The sequence below is a fragment of the Hemiscyllium ocellatum genome, chromosome 19 (genome assembly GCF_020745735.1).
Source record: "Hemiscyllium ocellatum isolate sHemOce1 chromosome 19, sHemOce1.pat.X.cur, whole genome shotgun sequence".
Lineage (NCBI taxonomy): Eukaryota > Metazoa > Chordata > Chondrichthyes > Orectolobiformes > Hemiscylliidae > Hemiscyllium > Hemiscyllium ocellatum.
The window spans coordinates 18879224-18899104 of record NC_083419.1 but is presented as its reverse complement, the minus strand read 5'-3'; the positions used below and the strand labels follow the sequence as shown (position 1 = coordinate 18899104).

General features: G+C 43.5%; 1 protein-coding gene across 2 annotated transcripts in view; it reads right to left on the bottom strand.

The window, feature by feature from the left end:
• Positions 1 to 19881, bottom strand: part of LOC132824888 (plakophilin-2-like) — a 56610-nt gene that overhangs the window by 17282 nt on the left and 19447 nt on the right. For both annotated transcript variants that reach the window (XM_060839728.1, XM_060839729.1), the window contains exons 4-6: positions 17784 to 17925; positions 14695 to 14902; positions 12592 to 12763 (exon numbers count right to left, since the gene is read on the bottom strand). In XM_060839728.1, the coding sequence (XP_060695711.1) occupies positions 12592 to 12763; positions 14695 to 14902; positions 17784 to 17925 (522 nt within the window). The remainder of the gene's footprint in view (positions 1 to 12591; positions 12764 to 14694; positions 14903 to 17783; positions 17926 to 19881) is intronic.

Below are 19881 nucleotides of genomic sequence, written 5' to 3'. Positions count from 1 at the left end.
TGAATACCGCCTTTAATGTCCAATCAGATGTGTGGAAGTTGAATGATACAATGATGGTGGGTTAAATGACCATTTGGGGGGAAAACATTGTGATGATTGATGTAGCAGTCATCCAATGGCAGGAGGTGGGCGGTGGTGAAGCAGAGTCAATAAAGGTGGTCATGTAATTTACTCCAGGAATATATCCTACAGGGTTTGGCAACTGTTCTGGGTAGCCTGGTGGAGTTGGAATCTGGATACTGTTTTGTTTTGCTATCTCTTAATCAAATTTAGTTCTACAGTTTAAGGATTAGCAGAATTTCTGAAAATGTTAGTGTCTAGAATCCAGGTTTTTAGCAGGTGAAGGCATAAAACAAATCCATTTAGATTAATATTTAACAGAGAGTCAGGTGCAAAGTTTACAACACAGCTGATGCGTCTATCTATTATACTTGTGAAATATTTATACTCATGTTTCCATGGTGATGAATAAGAGAACTTTTAAACAACTACATAATTCAGTGGTGATTTTTTGTGTTTGTTCCCTTTGAGTAGCTCAGCAGATAAGATTGTTCAGTTTTTGACCAAAAGAAAGGAGCAATTAATGCAGTTTAATGTCACCTACATATTAATTTGCAGGCCCAGGCTAATGGTCTGTAGGCATTGGTTCACTCCTCCCCCATCTGAGTGCAGCTGGTGAAATTTTAAATTGAACTACGTTGATGTTGGTTTGGAGTCACATGTAGGCCAGACCAGGAAAGGACAGCAGATTTCCCTCCTTAAATGGCATGAATGAATCAAATGAGTTTCTACAACAATTGACAATGATTATTCTATTACTCTAGCTTTTAATTACTGATTATTTTACTGAATTCAAATTTTACAATGTGCCATGGTGGGATTTGAACCAATGCCTCATGACATAATTATCGTGCCTCAGACTTCCCCCGTGACTAGTCTCATTGTGATAAATGAGAGATGGAATACAACTTCATCGTTGAAATATCATTGTGTTCTCGTGCGTGAGCCTTGAAGTGTCCTCACTTTCCTGTGATTTGATAATGACTCAACCTGAATACAAACATGTTTCAGGTTATGACGCGAAATTGTAATCACCCGTCACTCCTGTAAACTGTAGTTTACTTTGTGAATAACTATATCCACTTTTCCAATAGATGTAATTCTGTTACACTGGGGCAGACCCCAACATTACCAAGTTGGCAAAGCCACGTTACCTTCATTTAGAAGGAAGTGAGAGTCACATTGACACAATCTGCAAAGCTTTCACCTAGGCCTGGGAGAGAGGCATTGCACATGCTGCTAATCCACGGGGCCTGTGCTCGAGAGAGTCCTGAACTCATTGGCTGCACACCAGCATCAAAACACATGAGAGTTGAGGACAAATTCACCCCAAAACACCCAGGAACATTCAATCACTGGGGCACCGTTAGTAAGAAGGGCAGACATCCTCATAGTATTCTGTCATTCTATGATTCTATAACTTCATCAGCCTCTGTTCAAACAGTAATAGAGTGGAGATTCTTCCTTTTCCACATGTTTAAATAATTCACTGATGGGCGTAAGTACATCAAATGAAGATGTATCTCTGGATAACATTGTTCCTTATCATCTTACATCTACCCTATCAACAAATCCCTTCGTAATCTCAATCTTTCTTGAGAAAGACTTTCAGTTTTCACAGTCATGTACTATATTTTCATCTGCTGGCGATGTTAGAAATATGAATGTCTTGCCAGAGGGAAATTAATCAAGCAGAAAATGACAGATTTTCATGTTAAGATTAAGTCCCCACCCTTGGGAAGAGTTGCTCATTGCTGCATATGCTCCAGAGCCTTGCTACGGTGTCAGGTTTAAATACATGAATTAGTGAGTGTTGTGCGTGAATTCAGAGAAGGCAAGAATCTGGCTTCTTGCCCCACTGCACCCAGCAGTCATTTACCTAAAGGGATAGGCCCAGGTTTGAATTTGTTGGGAATTACTTTTCCCTGCCAAAATGAATTACTTCACCACATTGAACTTCATCACTACTGCTTAGAACGATTAAAAAAAAATTGCTGAGAAAACCCGCATGTCCAGCAGCACCTACAGAGTTAGAAACAGTGTTGACAGGCTGAATGTTATCAGGAATTCGTTGAGTGTCAAGTTTCATATATAGGTTTCTCTCTGTGAGCCTAGCAAGTTTTCTCTTACTGCCTCCCCTACGTCAAATAAAAGCAAAATGCTGCAGATGTTGGAAATCTGAAAGAAACGCAGAAAGTGTTGGAGAAATTCAGCAGATCTGGCAGCACTTGTGGAGAGGGAGCTAATGTTAAGTCCAGTGTGACTTTCTCTTCAAACTGTTTTCATCAGAACTCTCCCAGAACTCCATCATTATAAATTCTTCCAGACTCTATGGCATCCATCCATCATATTCTCCCACTTACTGCCGGCAGGATTCCCGGGATTCTTGTTTCCCAACTGTGCTCAAGCAAAGACAGTTTGCAACTGCCTTGCATGGTGCCACCTTACCAGGAAATGCCAGCCATATAGAGACTGGCTATCTTTGGGAGCTGTTGATCAGCACTGGAGGCCTACCCAATCATCATCCAACCGTGATGTTGTCAGTCCCTTGTCTCTGGGTCTTGTGGGCAGAGGGAGCACAAACAAGGGCAGTAGTGGGTGGCTTTCAGCTGTGACCCTCTTCCTCACCATCCGTCGTCCTTGATTGCCTCAGCTAACAGCATAGAGTGCCCCCACCCCCTACACAATTTAGTGGGAAGGTCACCCTGGCTTCCTAGTTAGGAAACAAACCACTTTTCTCACCTACAAGGGAGGCAGGTTATTGGTCCAATGACCATGAATTGGACACTCAAGGGCTTTAATTGCTGAGAAGGTGACCCCTGGTCTCTGTGGACTTTCTCACCCAGCACTTTGTTGCTGAGGTGACAGAGAATGGGCAAGTGCCACTCCTGAGCCAACTTGCCCACTTCCTTGGTCTTTTCACCACCTTCCTCGCCACCTCCAAGGAGGGGGAAAATTGCACCAGGAACAGCATTGCAGAGCAAAAAGGTCCTTACGCTGTTACGCTGAATAAGACCTGCCCTAATGTTATCAGAGGGCTGAATGAATGATTCAGTTGCAATTTCAAGACTTGTCGAGGGGTGAGCTGCCAATTTAGTGAGGCTGGTGCCATATATTGTCCAGTAAATTGTAACGATTCACAGCTCACCGAGAATCTCTCCCTTTGGACGGTCTACAAGTGCTGTAGAACTCGCCATGATTTTGCCAACAAGTCCTCTGGCCAGTATATTTGTTCAGAACTCCTTTGCCCACTAACTTGAGCATGGTTTTTAAAGGAGTTAGAATATTGAACTAATGAGTTCCATTCAGACATAAGATGATGTTCTTTGGTAAAAGTACTGAAAACCCATAAAGATCTGGGACTGGGACTGCTTCACCTCTCTTGTACAGTGTTTACTGTCTCCCTCCTCCCCTGCTGGTTTAAGTTTGGGCTCAGTGCCAGTCAGGTATTGGTGACTCGCCCTTATCATCAGCGTGTCTCAACATGGCTTGTGAGTCAGCAACCAAACAGTTGCCGGGGAGAATACAGTCAGTTGCTATTTAGCAAAGCTCAAATAGAGAGTTAAAGGTGGGAGACAGGGGTGTAGCTAGAGGACAAATTATGAGAAAAGTGTTTGCAGTGTGTGAGTCTCACCTGCCAGATCTTTGGGAACGCAGGACTGATTGTTTTGCAACACCTTTAGCATTGAGCACATGGGCAAAGCATTTGTATTACTTTAAGACAGAGAGAACTTAGAGCAGCTGGGATTGTTCTTCTTAGAGCAAAGAATAAAAAAGGAAGATTTAACAGAGGTGTTCAGAACAATTTATAATTATGAACAGTTTTTTTTTAAATTGGTTCACGGGAGTGGGGCTTGTTGACTGGACCAGCATTTGTTCCCATGAGGTGGGGGGGAACTCCAGGATTTTGACTCCTATGACACTGAGGGAACAGCAATATATTTCCAAAGTCAGTGTCTTCGAGAGGATCCTGAAAATGGTGGTGTTTCCATATACCTGCTGTCCTTGTATTTAATTAATTAAAGAGAAATTATTTCCATTAGGTGGCAGATGGGTCAGTAACCAATGGTCAAGGATGTTAGATAACTGGAAAAAGAACCAGGGAGGCGATGAGAATGATTAATTGCAGCAAATTGGTTTGCCATGTACTGCCTGAAATGACATAGAAAGAAAGTCAGTCATAACTTTCAAAAGCAAATTGCATAAATACTTGAATAGGAAAACATTTGCAGGGAAGAGAGACAAAGAGATTCCAGAAGCAAGATGGCCCGAATGGTCCCACGATTCAATGAAAGCTGTTTGACCTAGAGGGAGAAATCTTTGGCCCTTGTGCTTCTCCTATTTCTAGGTCTTTATTCCATCACCGTTAATGCTCCCCTCTGTATTCTTCAGAATTGGGACAGGTATCAATTTTGTTTTTATTCCTCAGGCTCTGCTTGAGATTTTCTCGAAGGTACTTTTTGATTTCAAGGCTAATGCCTTTTCATTCCCCATGGACTCATTTTTAACTGATGCAGTTACGTAGTAGCAGCACTTCCTGCATTTGATGTACGGGGTATCTGAACTCTAACCGAAACAAAATTAGAAGAACTCTATTATCTTCAACAGTCACTACTCCATTAAATTTAGAGCCACAAGTCACAGGAAAGCACTGATTTCCCAGGCACCACGGTATTTAAATTGGCACAGACAACAGGCAGAAGGTGACAACAAATGTTTTTTTCAAAATGACTGACATGTCTACATACATAAGGCCATCACCCTAAGCCCACCTTCCACAGACAGGTGAGGTCATAGCTAATGTGTTTCCATTGCACATTCATAAAGCTGATCGATTTTAACCAGCCAGTTACTACCCATTTCAAGGTATCTCTGATTTCAATCTCAGCTTTAATTTAACAACTGTCCTATGTTTATTACAATATCTACCCTCTATGTGTAGGACTGCAGGGGATTGGTGAGGTCCTCAATGAATATTTATCCTCAGTGTTTACTGTGGAGAAAGACATGAAAGACTTGGGAACTTCGGGTAGTGGTTATGTCTTGAGGACAGTCCATGTCATAGTAGAGGAGGTGTTGGATGTATGAGGATGTATGAAGGTGGATAAATCTCGTGATCCTGACCAGGTATATCCAAGAACACTGCAAGACACTTGAGAACAAATTGCTGGGTCCCTGGCTGATATTTTTGCAACACTGTTAGCCACAGGCAAGGTCTCGGAAGACTGGAGGATAGTAAATGTTGTGACCCTTATTCAAAAAGGGCTGCAAGAGAAAGGTCCGAGGAACTATAGACCAGTAAGCTTAACATGTAGTGGGTAAGTTATTTGAGAAGAGTCTGAGGGATAAGATATACAGGAATTTGGAAAGACAGGGTTTGATTAAGAATGATTAGCATGGCTTAGTGCAGGGGAGATCATGCCTCAAAGATTTGTTGGAGTTCTTTGATGAAGTGACCAGGAAGGTTGATGAGGGCAGGGCAGTAGATGTAGTCTATATGGCTTTCAGTCATGCCTTTGATAAGGTTGCACATGATAGGCTGCTCTGGAAGGTTAGATCACACAGAATCCAGGGTGAGTTGGCAAATTGGATACACAATTGGCTTGATGGTAGGAAGCATATGGTAATTGTGAAAGGATGCTTGTCAGACTGGAGGCCTGTGACTAGTGGAGTGCCTATGGATTCAATGCTGGGCTCATTGCTCTTTCTTCTCTATATCAATGATTTGGATGAGAATGCATAAGGCATAATTAGTAAGTTTACAGACGACACTTAAATAGGTGGTGTTGTGGACAGTGAGGAAGGTGATTATAAATTGCAGCAAGAACTGAAGAAATGGCAAATGGAATTTAATATAGAAAAGCGTGAGGTCTTGAAAAGTCAAGTCAAGGTAGAAATTTCATCATGAATGATAGGGCCTTAAGGATTGTGGTGGAACCGAGGGACCTTAGAGTTGAGGAGCACAGTTCTCTGAAAGTGGAGTCACAGGTAGACAGGGCAGTGAAGGCGGCTTTTGGCACACTGGTCTTCATCGGTCAGAGCATTGAGTATAGAAGTTGGGAAGTTATGTTGCAGTTATACAGGACATTGGTGAGGCCACACTTGGAGTACTGAATTTAGTTTTGGTCAACTCGTTACAGGAAGGATGCTATTAAACTGGAAAGAGTGCAAAAGAAATTTATAAGGATGTTGCGTGGACTCAAGCGTCTGAGTTATAGGGAAAGGTTGGACAAGCTAGGACTTTTTTCTTTAGAACGTAGGAGACTGAGGCGGGGGGGGGGGTCTTATCGAGATGTAAAAGATCATGTGAGGCATGGATAGGGTGAATGCACTCAGTCTTTTTCCCCAAGGTTGGGGAATCAAGGATGAAAAGGCAGCAGTTTAAGGTTAGAGGGGAAAGAATAAAAGGGAACCTGAAGAGCAGCTTTTTTTTTAAAACACAGAGGTGCATATTCCATGCATATGGAATGAGCTGCCTGCAGAACTGGTTGAGGTGCGTACATTAACAATATTTAAAAGGCACTTGGACAAATACACAAACAGGAAAGATTTAGTAGAATAAGGACTGAGTGCAGGGAAATTGGGTTGGCATTGATGGACGTTTTGATCGGCATGGATCAAGTTGGGCCAAAGGGCCTGTCTCCGTGCTGTCGGACTCTATGACTCTTGCAGTTTTCATTTTCCCTCCCGCCCACTCCTCCTACACTTGCAGCCTTCTTACTCCCTCTAGTCTCCCTTCCACCTTTAATTCACCTCCATTTCCACCAGCCACCCCCACATCCTCCCTCTCTCATGCCCTCTATCTGTTTTCCATCCTCCAACCCTCTAGCCTAACAACATCCACAGTGACCTCTTCTGTCTCTTTCACCGTCGCAGCTTTCCTCACTCCCCTTTCTCTGACTCTGCCACCCTCTGTCTCTCACACACCTCTCAAGTCTTGCGACTCCACTCTACTCCTGCACACCTTCTTCCTCCAATCACTGGCTTGTTCTGTCCAGTGGTTGCTGCTAATTGGCTCACTACTTAACCTACCAGCAGTAAACAATAATAAGAGAGAGTCTCTTATTGGAGGAGGTAGTCTCAGCATAAAGGGGCCCGAATTTAAGACTGAAATGGGGAGGTATTTCTCCTCTGAGGGCTGTAGGTCTTTGGAACTCCTTCACACAGACAGCTGTGGAGGCAGAGTTCTTGTGTATATTTAAGGCTGGGATAGATGTATTTTTGATCAGTCATGGATGAAGGGTTACAGGGAAAAGTCAGGAAAGAGAATGTGAGGAATATCAGATCAGCCATGATCCTATTGAATGGTAGAGCAGGCTTGAGGGGCTGAACGGCCTTCTCCTGTCCCTATTTCATATGGTCTTTTTGAAGCAGCCTGTCATTCCAGTGCAGGCTCTCTGAAGGAGCTGTTGCCCAATTAGTCCCATGTCCCTGCTTGTTCCCCACAGTTCTGCAGTTTCTTTATTATCATTTTAATTCTCATTCAGAAGTTACAACCCAATCTGCTTTCACTGTTCTTTCAGGCAGTGAATTACCATTTGCTTCCTTTATCTAAAAAGTTTCCACAGTTCTCTGTTAGCTTGGAAAGAAGTCCCATTTGCACTGTTCAAACGGTTCACAAATTTGAATTCATCCATCAAATCCCTCCAGATCTGCTCCCTCCAACCTTGCTCTCTGCTTGAAGGAGAACATGGCCTAGTTTTTCAGTCTCTCCATGTAACAGGTACTTTGCTAACAAGCCAGTCAACCCCAATATTTCATTGCCTATAGCAGATTCATAGCGGACTTGGCTGGGATGTTTCCCCTCTGGGAGAGTCTAGAACCAGAAAGCATAATCTCAGATTAAAGCATCACCCATTTAAGACACAGGTGAGGAGGCATCCCTCTCTCAGAACATACTGAATCTGTAGAATTCTTAATCATAGAGGGCTGTAGCGGCTGGGTCATCAAGTTATATTCAAGGCTGAGATAGATAGATTGTTAATCAGGAAAGGAGGATAATGGGGAAAAGGCAGAAAAGTGGAGCTGCGGATTATCAGATCAGCCAGGATCTGACTGAATGGCAGTTCAGATACAATGGGCTGAATGGCCTAATTTTGTTCCTGCTTCATATGGTCTTTTAATATGGTTGGCATGAGCAAGCTGTATGTCGGCTGTTTCTTATACCTAACCTAGCATGGTTCGGAAGGGGTACATGATACTTCAGCAGGAACACTAATACCTTCTTGAGACTGAAACCACTGGAAGACATGCGTCTTTATATTCAAGTTAATACAGCAAGAAAGGGTTGGAGCTACCCTACAGTTGGATTGCAAAATAATGGTCAGATTGCACCTGGAGTGGCTGTGTTTAGGCTTTGTCACCACACCACAAGGAGGAGACAGTGGTTCTGGAGAGGGGGCAGCAGACAGTCACCAGATGGTGGTGGGGCTGAAAGAGTTAAATGGATGATAACAGGATGCACGTAGATAATTTAGGGTGATCTAATTGATGTATTTAAGATAATTAAGGGATTGGATAAGACGGATTGAGAGAAACCATTTCCTCTGCTGGGAGTCTAAAACAAGGAGGCACATGTTTAAAATTAGAAGTTTCAGACCATAAAATGAGGAAGCACATCATCACATAGGGTGTGGTTACAAAGGATTCTGCCCACAGCTTATTATGAAGAGTTCTCTACTGTGCGATTACTGAGCATGAACAGTTAACAGCTGAAATGTATCAACAGGAACAGGAACAGGAACCTTAACATTTGCAAGTAAAGGAAACTTGCCTGAATTTTCCAGCTGAAACTTCTATGCACATAAACAACTCCTCACTAATTCTCAATACTGTAGTGGGGAGCCCATTGGAATCTCATTGAAATCAAAAGCTTAAGACAATTGGCCAGCCAATTTACAGTCTCCATTGTGTGGCCAGGCAGAAAACTGAAAACCTCCTTCCCCACATAGTTTCACAGCATAAAAGGAGGCTGTTTGGCCCATTATGCCCATGCGACTTTTTGATAGAATATTTATATACATAAATGATTTGGAGGAAGGTGTAGCTAGTCTGATTAGCAAGTTTGCAGACGACACTAAGATTGGTGGAGTAGCAGATAGTGTTAGAGAATACAGCAGAGTATAGATAGATTGGAGAGTTGGGCAGAGAAGTGGCAGATGGAGTTCAATCCGGGCAAATGCGAGGTGATGCATTTTGGATGATCCAATTTGAGAGCGAACTATACAGTAAAGTCCGAGGGAAAATTGATGTACAGAGAGATCTGGGTGTTCAGGACCACTGTTCCCTGAAGTTGGCATTGTGGGTTGATAGAGTGGTCAAGAAGGCATATGGCATGCTTTCCTTCATTGGATGGGGTTTGAGTACAAGAGTTGGCAGGTCATGTTACAGTTGTATAAGACTTTGGCTCGGCCACATTTGGAATATTATGGACAGTTCTGGTTGCCACATTACCAAGAGGATGTGGATGCTTTGGAGAGGGTGTAGTGGAGGTTCACCAGGATGTTGCCTGTTATGGAGGGCACTAGCTATGAAGAGAGGTTGAGTAGATTAGGATTATTTTCATTAGAAAGATGGAGGTTGAGGGGGGAATCTGATTGAGGTCTACAAAATCATGAGAGGATTAGACTGGGTGGATAGCAAGAAACTTTTTCCCAGAGAGGGGAAATCAATTACAAGGGGTCACGAGTTCAAAGTGAGAGGGGAAAAGTTTAGGGGAGATATGCATGGAAAGTTCTTTATGCAGAGGGTGGTGGTTGCCTGGAACGCATTGTCAGTGGAGGTGGAAGAGGTGGGTACGATAGCGTCATTTTAGATGTATCTAGACAGATACATGAATGGGTAAGGAGCAGAGGGAAATAGATCCTTAGAAAATAGGTGATAGGTTTAGACAGAGGATATGGATCAGTGCAAGCTTTGTTCTTTGCCTAATTAGTTCCACTGTCCCTGCGCCTCCCCCTTTGAAGCTGATTATTAGTGAATTCAAGACCATTTGCCCAGAAGTATTCCTAAGCATTTCACAAGCAATATTTTGGCTGAAATCTGCTACAAATCACATTACTTCACTTGATATTCTATGTGTTTGTTATTGGGGAAGTGGTGATGTAGAGGTAATGTCGCTGAATTTGTGTTTTCCAGAGACCCAGGCTAAATACACTGAGAAAATGATTCAATTCCCATCATACCAGCTGGTGAAATTTAATACCAAGTCATAAAGCTGGTCTAAGCATGACAACTATTGTTAATTGTTGCAAAAATTTCATCAGCTTCACTTTTCGGGAAGGTAATCTGCCAATCTCACCTGGTCCAGCCTTCATACGACACCAGATATACAGAGTGATGTGGTAGACTCTTAAGTGCCCTCCAAAATGGCTGACTAAACCACTCAGTTCAAGACGGGCAGCAAATGCTTTTGGAGCACTGTTCACAGAAAGAGTATTGAGGTAAAGTAGGAATCGTGCTCTAGCAATCCTTTGTTTCCTACAACAAAAACTATTGAATGCTGTTGCATCAAGAATGCCCGAAAAGGCAACTGTGAAATGGTCCAGTTAATTCCATCTGCAACATCCCTCTCATAGTACTCATCAATTCTTCCCTTTTCAAATATTTATCCAATTTCCTTTTGAAACTTGTTGTTGAAACCATTTTCCACTGCCCTCTCACAATGTGCTGGTTAAATAAACTCTTCTCGTCACTCCCTCTGGTGTTATTTCTACCATCTGATGCCCGGATTCCCCGGTTGCTGGGATCTGTACTATTTGACCTGGTGGTGTGTGCAGGCCAAGGGCTCAGTTGATTGTTCTTTTTGAAGTCCCGCATTGAGCCCAAAAAAATCAAGGCAGACAACTCCAGGGTCCTGCATTGTCTTTCAGATGAGAGGTTAAACTGAGGTCCTGACAGATGGGTGGAAGGTCCCGCAGCACACTTTCAAAGATAAACTCAAGAGGTGTCCTGACTGATGTTTAACCCGCTATTAACTGATTGAGTGGAATTAATCATATTGCTGTTTGTTGGAGCTATCTGTGCACATATTGTCAGTGAGACTAATGCATTGGCTCCAATTCATAAATATGTTGATGGCTACAAAGTGATTTGGGGCATCTAGTGGCTGCAAATGGTGCTACATAAATGCAGTTTTTTTTAAAAAAAGGTGGGCTCCATGCTGCACTTATACTTTCAACGATACAACAAAGTTCCCAGCCTTTGATAGCACAGAAATACAGCGCTTGGTTGACAGGTTGTGGTTGGCATGCCCTCTCATATTTCATGCCAGAAACTGGAAGCCAACTTTGAGACCACTCCACATGAAAGGTTTGCCTTTTATCATAGCTCTGCACCTTTGACCACTTTTTTAAAAAAATAGATTGCAGAATGCAAAATGAAAGCAGAAGGTGTCTCGAGGCGAACGTTTTCATGAAAGCCAGAAGTGGAGGGAGCCACCTAGTTAGGTTCTTGATGTGGATTAAGAAAACATGTTTCTCTTTGTTTTCTCAGGGCGGATAAATCATATACTGTCTGACCTAAAGAAAATTCTACAGAACCATTCATAGTTTAAGGACGCTTCAAAGTACTTTACAAGAAATAAAACAAAATCTTTCATGTAGAAAACCACAGTCACCACTTTACACAGCACAAGATTCCAGGAAAAGCAATTGTGACACAATCAGATACTTTCTGCTTAGGGATAAATCCTGGCCTGTACACCTGGGAGAATTCCCAAACTTTGCTATAAAATAGTGATCCTTGGAATTTCTATACTTTCACCTGAGAGGGCACATCAAGCAAGGATTCAATGTCTCACTGGAAAAAGCACATCACACAGTGTGGTGCTCCCTCAGACCTGGCGCTCCGACAGTGTGGCACTCACTCAATACTGACCCACCAACAGAGTGCCACTACCTCTGTACTGACCTGCTAACTGTGCCACACTGCTTCAGTACTGACCTTTCAAATGTGCAGCCCTCTTTCAGCACTGACCCTCCGACAATGCAGGACCCCCTCATTAGTGACCCTCTGACAGTGCAGCACTCCCTCAGCACTGACCTTCAGACAGTGTGGCACTCCCTCAGTACTGACCCTTCGACATTGCAGCACTCTCTCAGCACTGCTCTGGGAGTACAGGACAGCATTTTGAGCTTAAATAAAAATCGAAGGAGCTGCGGATGCAGTAAATCAGAAACAAAATCAGGAACTCCTGATGAAGCTCAGCAGGTTTGGCAGCATCTGTGGAGAGAAATCAGAGTTAACATTTTGGGTTGAGTGACCCTTCCTCAATTCTGCCAGACATGCTGAGGAAAGGTCACTCGACACAAAATGTTAACTCTGATTTGTGTCCACAGATGCTGCAAAGCCTGCTGAGCTTTTTCAGCAACTTCTGTCTTTGTAAGCATTTTGAGCTTGAAGCTCTCGTTTGGATCTTGAACCCACAATGTTGAGATTTATGGTCATAAACGCTCATCTGTGAACCACGCTGGACACTGGTCATGCTTTCTGAGACCACGTGCATCCACCTGGGACCCTGTGGGAGCTCACCTCAAACATCCAGTGGTGTTGTAGAAGATGTCAGGGTCTATGTCAAAATTCTTTACATCTCCGTCTGGCCAGCCCGAGAATGGAATGATAATTGATGTTGTCAATGGTTTTAAAGTTTTCTTGATGAGGTCAGCCTTCAGATGTTCATTGGAAGACAAGTTCCAGAGTAAACCTGGCATTTGGGGAAAACAAGGAGAAAAGCATGAGTCAGATGGTGAAATCCTGGCAATCTGGGGGCGGGGGGGGGGGTGGGGGTGGGGGCGGGGTGGGTTGAAGGGATCTGGTTTGTTCGTTAAAGTGAGACAAAATTCTCAGCAGACTTGCCCAGCTTCCCAAAAATGATTAAAGTCTCCACGGGTAAAAGCATTCCTATTTTTGATTATGCAACTAGGCCATTCCAGTGCAGTTATCGCTGGTCTACCACATCTAATTAAATTAGATTACTTACAGTGCAGAAACAGGCCCTTCAGCCCAACAAGTCCACACCGACCCTCCGAACAGCAACCCACCCAGACCATTCCCCTACATTTACCCCTCCACGGACAATTTAGCGTGGCCAATTCACTTGACCTGCACATTTTTGGACTGTGGGAGGAAACCGAAGCACCCATAGGAAACCCGGGCAGACACGGGGAGAATGTGCAAATTCCACACAGACAGTTGCCCGAGGCGGGAATTGAATCAAGGGCCTCTAGCGCTGTGAAACAGCAGTGCTAACCACTGTGCCACCGTGCTGCTCTATGAGGTCCTCCTCATGAAGTCATCCAAACGTTTATTGTTCATTCCCTGACTCACATCAAATTCCATTCAGTGTCACCCTTTGTGCTCACTGACCTATATTGGCTCTCAGTCGAGCAACACTTTGATCTTAAAATTCCCAATGCGTGTTTTCGAATCCCTCTATGGCCTCATCTTCCCCGTTAGTGTGACCACTTTCAGCCCTACATCCTTCCAAGATCTCTGTGTTCCTCTAATTCTGGCCTCCAGCACATCGTTAACACATCGTAGCTGTACCTTCAAGTGCCCAAACCTAAAATCTCGGACTCCCTTCCAAGATTCTAACCTCAAGTCACTCTATATGTGGAGTTTGCACATTCCCCCCCGTGTCTGCGTGAGTTTCCTCTCTGAGTGCTCCGATTTCCTCCCACAATCGAAAGATGTACAGGTCAGGTGGATGGGCCATGGTTAATGCAGGGTCACTGGGATAGGGTGGGGGTCCTGGGTCTGGGTTGGATGCTCTTCAGAGGTCTTGATGAGCCAAATGGCCTCTATCTGGACTGTAGGGATTCTATGATTCTAGATTTCTCCAGCACTCTCTCCTTACAGAAGATGCTCCTTACAATCCTGATGTCCAATTTTGTTTGATAATAAAATCAGCGATACTGCTTTTTTTGGAGACTATATTTGCACATATCCTGCAAATGACAGCCTATGTTTGGTGATGCTGATAGCCACGTAAATACAGCACCTGTTATCCATTTTCCCTTTGGGAAGAAACCATCATTGACCAAGACATCTTTCCCCTAAAGTCAGTCTCTGCAAAGAGCGATATGTGTCTGTATGTCAGTGTATGATTGCGTGCGTTTGCACATATCTGCATCTGTGCTTAAATGTGTTTGTGTGTCTGAATGTGTGTTTGTGAGTAGACATGCATACACGTGTGTTTGTGTGTGTCTGTATTCTTGAATGTATGTGTATGTATGTGTAAATAAATGTGTGTTTGGGTGCATACGTGTGTGTTTGTGTTTATTTGTGTGCGTGTTGTCTGTGTGTTTAAATTGTGTTTGGGTGTGTTTATATACACTTGTGTGTCTGAGTATGCTTGGTTATTAGAAGGGTAAACATCCATGTTTTCATATCACAGGTTGTGTGTTAATCAGTTTTACACCTTAATTGAGTAATTCTGTTTTTTTTTAATAAATCAATAATTTTGTCTCATTTAGAAAAAAACTATTTCAAGTCTAATGTTGAGAAAATAAGATTGGTCATATTGGGACCTGGGTAAATCATTAACTGATGTTGTGTCTGTGAAGTGTGGAACTGGAGAGAGACGGTGCACCCTTTGAGCTGTGGCCACTTAAACCGAATGTCGGATGGACTCACCAGTGACTTGCTTCTTTGTCTCAATGTCCTTGGTTTGTTCCAGTAGCCGCACCAGCTCCTGGACTCCGTTATGTTTCTGTACTTCGAGCTTGCTGTCATTCTCCTCAAACACTGCATTGCGGATTGCCCCGCAGGCTGCTGACTGAAGCTCCACATTCTCACTGCTGAGCAACGCAATCAGTTTCCCAATCCCGTCCAAAGCGTAAAGCTGCACAAAATTTGCATTTTTATTTTGAAACACTCAGCAGCACGAACAGTAGTAGACATCTTGTTAGTCAAGAATGTTCAAGCTGCAATGATTCATATTATACGACATTACAGGGCATAATCGCTTGCATTTATGTAGCACCTTTATGATAGAGAAACATTCTAAGATGCTCCACAGTTGCCTGATTGGATGAAAAAAATTGGCACTGAGCTATGTAATGAGATACTAGAGCATGTGACCAATCACTGGGTCAGAGAGGTAGTTTTTACAGAGGGTGTTAAATAAGGAGAGAGAGAGAGAGAAAAAGAAAGAAAGAAAGAAAACTGGGAGGGAATTCTGGAACTCAGGACCCAGGTAGTTGCAGCACATTTGCAGACATCACTCTGCCTCTTTATTTAAGATCTTCCTAAAAATGTCTACCTGCAGCTATCTCTTCAGCTGTGGTTCTGTGTCAGATTTTGTAGGATTGTACTCCTTAAAAGCTCCTTGGAAACTTTTACTCGGTTAAAAGTTCTATGTAAATGCAGGTCGTTGCTGGCATTCTGTCCCCATATTTAAAAAAATCCCAAATGCAATGAAAAAAATCATCACTGCAGTGAGTAATTTCAGTCTTTGGAGATATGCCGCCAGGGTTTCTGATCACCTCTCTGCTTTCCAAGGGGCAACTGAGACTTCCACCTGCAGTCTCAAAACAAAATGAATAGGTAAAGAATTTCAACGGATTGCAGGACAGTTTCTGTGAGGTGGTATAGTGGATAGCGAAGGAGGTTACCTCAGAGTACACTAGGATCTTGGTCAGATTAAAGTGAGGTGTTGCATTTTGGAAAGGCAAAGCAGGGCAAGACTTACACACTTAATGGTAAGGTCCTGGGGAGTGTTGCCGGACAAATGGACCTTGGGGTGCAGGCTCATAGCTCCTTGAAAATGGAGTCGCAAGTAGATAGGATAGTGAAGGCGATGTTTGGCATGCTGTCCTTTATTGGTCAGAGCACTGAATATTGAAGGTGGGAGGTCAGGTTGCGGCTGTACAGGACATTGGTTAGACCATTTTTGGAATATTGCGTGCACTTCTGCTCTTCCTGTTATAGGAAAGATGTTGTGAAACTTGGAAGGGTTCATAAAAGATTTACAAGAATGTTGCCAGGGTTGGAGCTAAAGGGAGAGGCTGAATAGGCTGGGACTGTTTTCCTTGGAGCGACGGATGTTGAGAGGGCACTTTACCAAGGTTTGTAAAATCTCGAGGGGCATGGATAGGATAAATAGACAAGGTCTTTTCCCTGCGGTGGGGGAGTCAAAACCTAGAGACTATAAGTTTAATGTGAGAGAGGAAAGTTTTAAAAGGGACCTAAGGAACAACTTTTTCAGGCAGAAGGTGTGCGTATATGGAATGAGCTGCCAGAGGAAGTGGTGGAGGCTGGTACAATTACAACATTTACAAGTCCAACAGGTTTATTTGGAAATACTAGCTTTCGAAGCACTGCTCCTTCAGGTAGCTGATAAAGGAACAGCGCTCCAAAAGCTCCTGTTTCCAAATAAATCTGTTGGACTATGACCTGGTGTTGTATGATTTTTAACTTTGTCCACTCCAGTCCAACACCGGCATCTCCACAACATTTCAAAGGCATCTGGATGGGTATATGAATAGAAAGGGTTCAGTGGGATGTGGGTCAAATGCTGGCAAACGGGATTAAATCAATTTAGGATACCTGGTTAGCATGGACAAGTTGGACCAAAGGGTCTGTTTCCCTGCTGCACACCTCTATGACTCTACAATTTCAAGAGGTGTGTTCGTGCCACATCCAAACAGGTCAGTGAACAGTTTTCTCCTGAGATGTGGCCTTTACTGGCATTGTCAGCCATTGTTCCCCATCCCAAAATGCCCTTGAACTGAGTGACATGCCAAACCATTTTACAGGGTAGTTAAGAGTCAACCACATTGCTGCGAGTCTGAAGCCATATGTCGGCCAGACCAGGTAAGGATGGCAGATGTAATCTGAAATGGTTATTACTTGTTCTCTCATGCCCGTAGCAGGAGCTGAGAGTGGGAGAGTCTTCTGATCAGCTATGTTTGATACAGAATGGTACCATCTTTGAGTAAAAAGTGAGGTCTGCAGATGCTGGAGATCAGAGCTGAAAATGTGTTGCTGGTTAAAGCACAGCAGGTCAGGCAGCATCCAAGGAACAGGAAATTCGACATTTCGGGCCAGAGCCCTTCATCAGGAATGGATGAAGGGCTCTGGCCCGAAACGTCGAATTTCCTGTTCCTTGGATGCTGCCTAACCTGCTGTGCTTTAACCAGCAACACATTTTCAGCACAGAATGGTACCAGTCAAGCCACAGGAGCTCATTTCTCTCTAAAGGCAGTGGTTCCTCCAGTCTCTTATGAACTATGACTTCTCAGATCTTTGTGTGTTAAACTCAGCCTTATGTCTGATTGTAATCTCAAGGTGAAAGCAAACACGACATGGTGGTAGTGTCAGGATGTGAACCCATGCCTCCTCAGAAATAAAGGGACAACTGCAGGATGTCGATGTGGAGTCACCTGGCCATCAGACTGGCTAAGAACATGAGTCACATGAGCTAGAGAAGAACATTCGGCCCTTCAAGGTTTTTCTGCCATTCAACAAGATCATTGTTGATCTTCCACCTGAAGTCCACCTTCCCACACTATCTCCATCTCCATCACTGCCCCAAGGGTCTAATGATACCTCGAAGGGTAAATAACAAAAATAATCTTTTGGAAAGCATGCATTTTAAAAGCAAGCCGATAGGTTAGACAAAAATTGTTTTGTAGAAACAGGACTATTTTTACTTAGTTTAGTCCTTTTGAACCCCATCAAACTTGTACCCTTACTTTAGAAAAGGGTGAGATCTGAGTTACCTCTTTCTTTGCATCAGGTCTTTGATAACACTCGTGTTGGATGAAATTAGCCCCATACAGTATGTAATCCGTGTTATCTTGTGTCAGGGCAGAGACTGCAGTTTCAATTGTCCAGTCACCATCATCATCTCCGCTTGCACTGCTAAAAGGAAAGGCATTGATTTGAGATTGGGGTAACATTATCCAATCATGGTGAAATTTCAGACCATCCTGTTCTGCTGCAGTAATCTCTTTCCAAGATAAGGAGATAAGGTAATCCAGCTGAAGAGTAACCAAGGTCTTATACAACTGAAGCAAGACCTCAGTACTCCCATACTTGAATAAAGACCAACAGTCCATTAAGCTTACTAACAACTTGCTGCATCTGCATGTTAATCTGCAGTAATCTATCATCAAGGACATCTAGATCCCTTTGTACATCTACACTATTCACTTCTCACCCTTTGAGAAATACTCTACATCTCTGTTCTTCCTTCCGAAGTGGATAGCCTCCCTTTCTTTCGATATTATATTCCATCTGTTATGCTCTTGACCAATCACGAAGCTTGTCCAAATCCTCCTGAAAAACTTCCTAACGACACACAATCCTGCTGAGCTTTGTATCACCTTGAAGTCTGAAATGCTAGTCAAGATAAACTTGCCATAGCCCCACCATAGCACAGGGATTCTCTGTTATTAAACAGAGACCACTGGTGGTGGGCTTAAACCTGAGGGCCACCATGCAAGGGAAGAGGTTGCTTCATAGTGCATGAATTGAACCTACACTGTTGACATCACTCTGCATCGTTAACTATGCAATCAGCCATATATTGAGAAAAACTGTGGCCTAAATACAGAGCCTTGAGATAGTCCACTTGTCAGTCTGCCAACACATGAATATAGGATATGGCCCTCATCACACTTTCTGGTCACTCTCTGAACTGTAATTAGACAAACTAAACAAATTCACATCTCAAATTGGAATCTTTGGCACGAAGTCCCAGGTAAACTATTTTGCCAGGTCTACATTCATTATCATGGGCACACCAAGTGTACACATGTCTGTGACTGAATGAGTAAACACTGCTGCCTGAAGTCAGAAAGATCGAGTTTCATTTTGGGGATTTGAACTGGAGATTATGGATTTAAGTCTTAATGACCTTAATGTTCCTGGAGTTAAATTAGCTTTGATTAGAGTATGTGCAGCAATAGTGTTCCTTCCTCTAAGCCAGGAGGCCCACATTCAAGGCCCACCTGCTTCAGGCATGTGTCTAAACATCTCTGAACAGGTTGTTTAGAAAATATCTAAGATAGAACTGATTACAGATCAGGTTGGAGAATGTCTAGGAAATATTCATCATGCTAATACTGCAAAAGGAGAAAGTTGATTTGAACAGGAATTAGAATTTCCTCCTCAAAGACAGTGCACAGAGTCATTGCTTCAGTTGCTTCGAATTTGTTGTCCCTGACACTTCACTTTGCTGAGAAAATAACACAACCTGCAATTATTTGCTGTATTTACAAGCATTCATGTTGTAACGGAGAAAGTGAGGACGGCAGATGCTGGAGACCAGAGTCGAGGATGTGTTGCTGGAAAAGCACAGCAGGTCAGGCAGCATCTGAGGAGCAGGAGAATCGACATTTCGGGCATAAGCCCTTCACCAGGAATGAGGCTTGTGGGTCAGAGCTGAGAGATAAATGGGACGGGGTGGGGTTGGGGGGAGGTAGCTGGGAAAATGATAGGTGGATGAAAGTGAGGGAGATCAGCGGGGACAGTGATGGATGAGTCTGGAGAGAGTGCCGATTTGGAAACTTGGGACTGGGATAATGTGGGGGGAGGGGAAATGAGGAAACTGTTGAAATCCACATTAATTCCATGTGGTTGCAGGGTCCCAAGGCGGAATATGAGGCGTTCCTCCTCCAGGCGTCAGGTGGTAACGGTTTGGCAGTGGAGGAGGCTCAAGATTTGCATGTCCTTGATGGAGTGGGAGGGGAGTTGATGTGTTCAGCCACCGGGCAGTGGGGTTGGTGGGTGCGGGTGTCCCAGAGATGTTCTCTGAAAGGATCCGCAAGAAGGCGTCCTATCTCCCCGATGTAGAGGATGTTGTAACAGGGACCC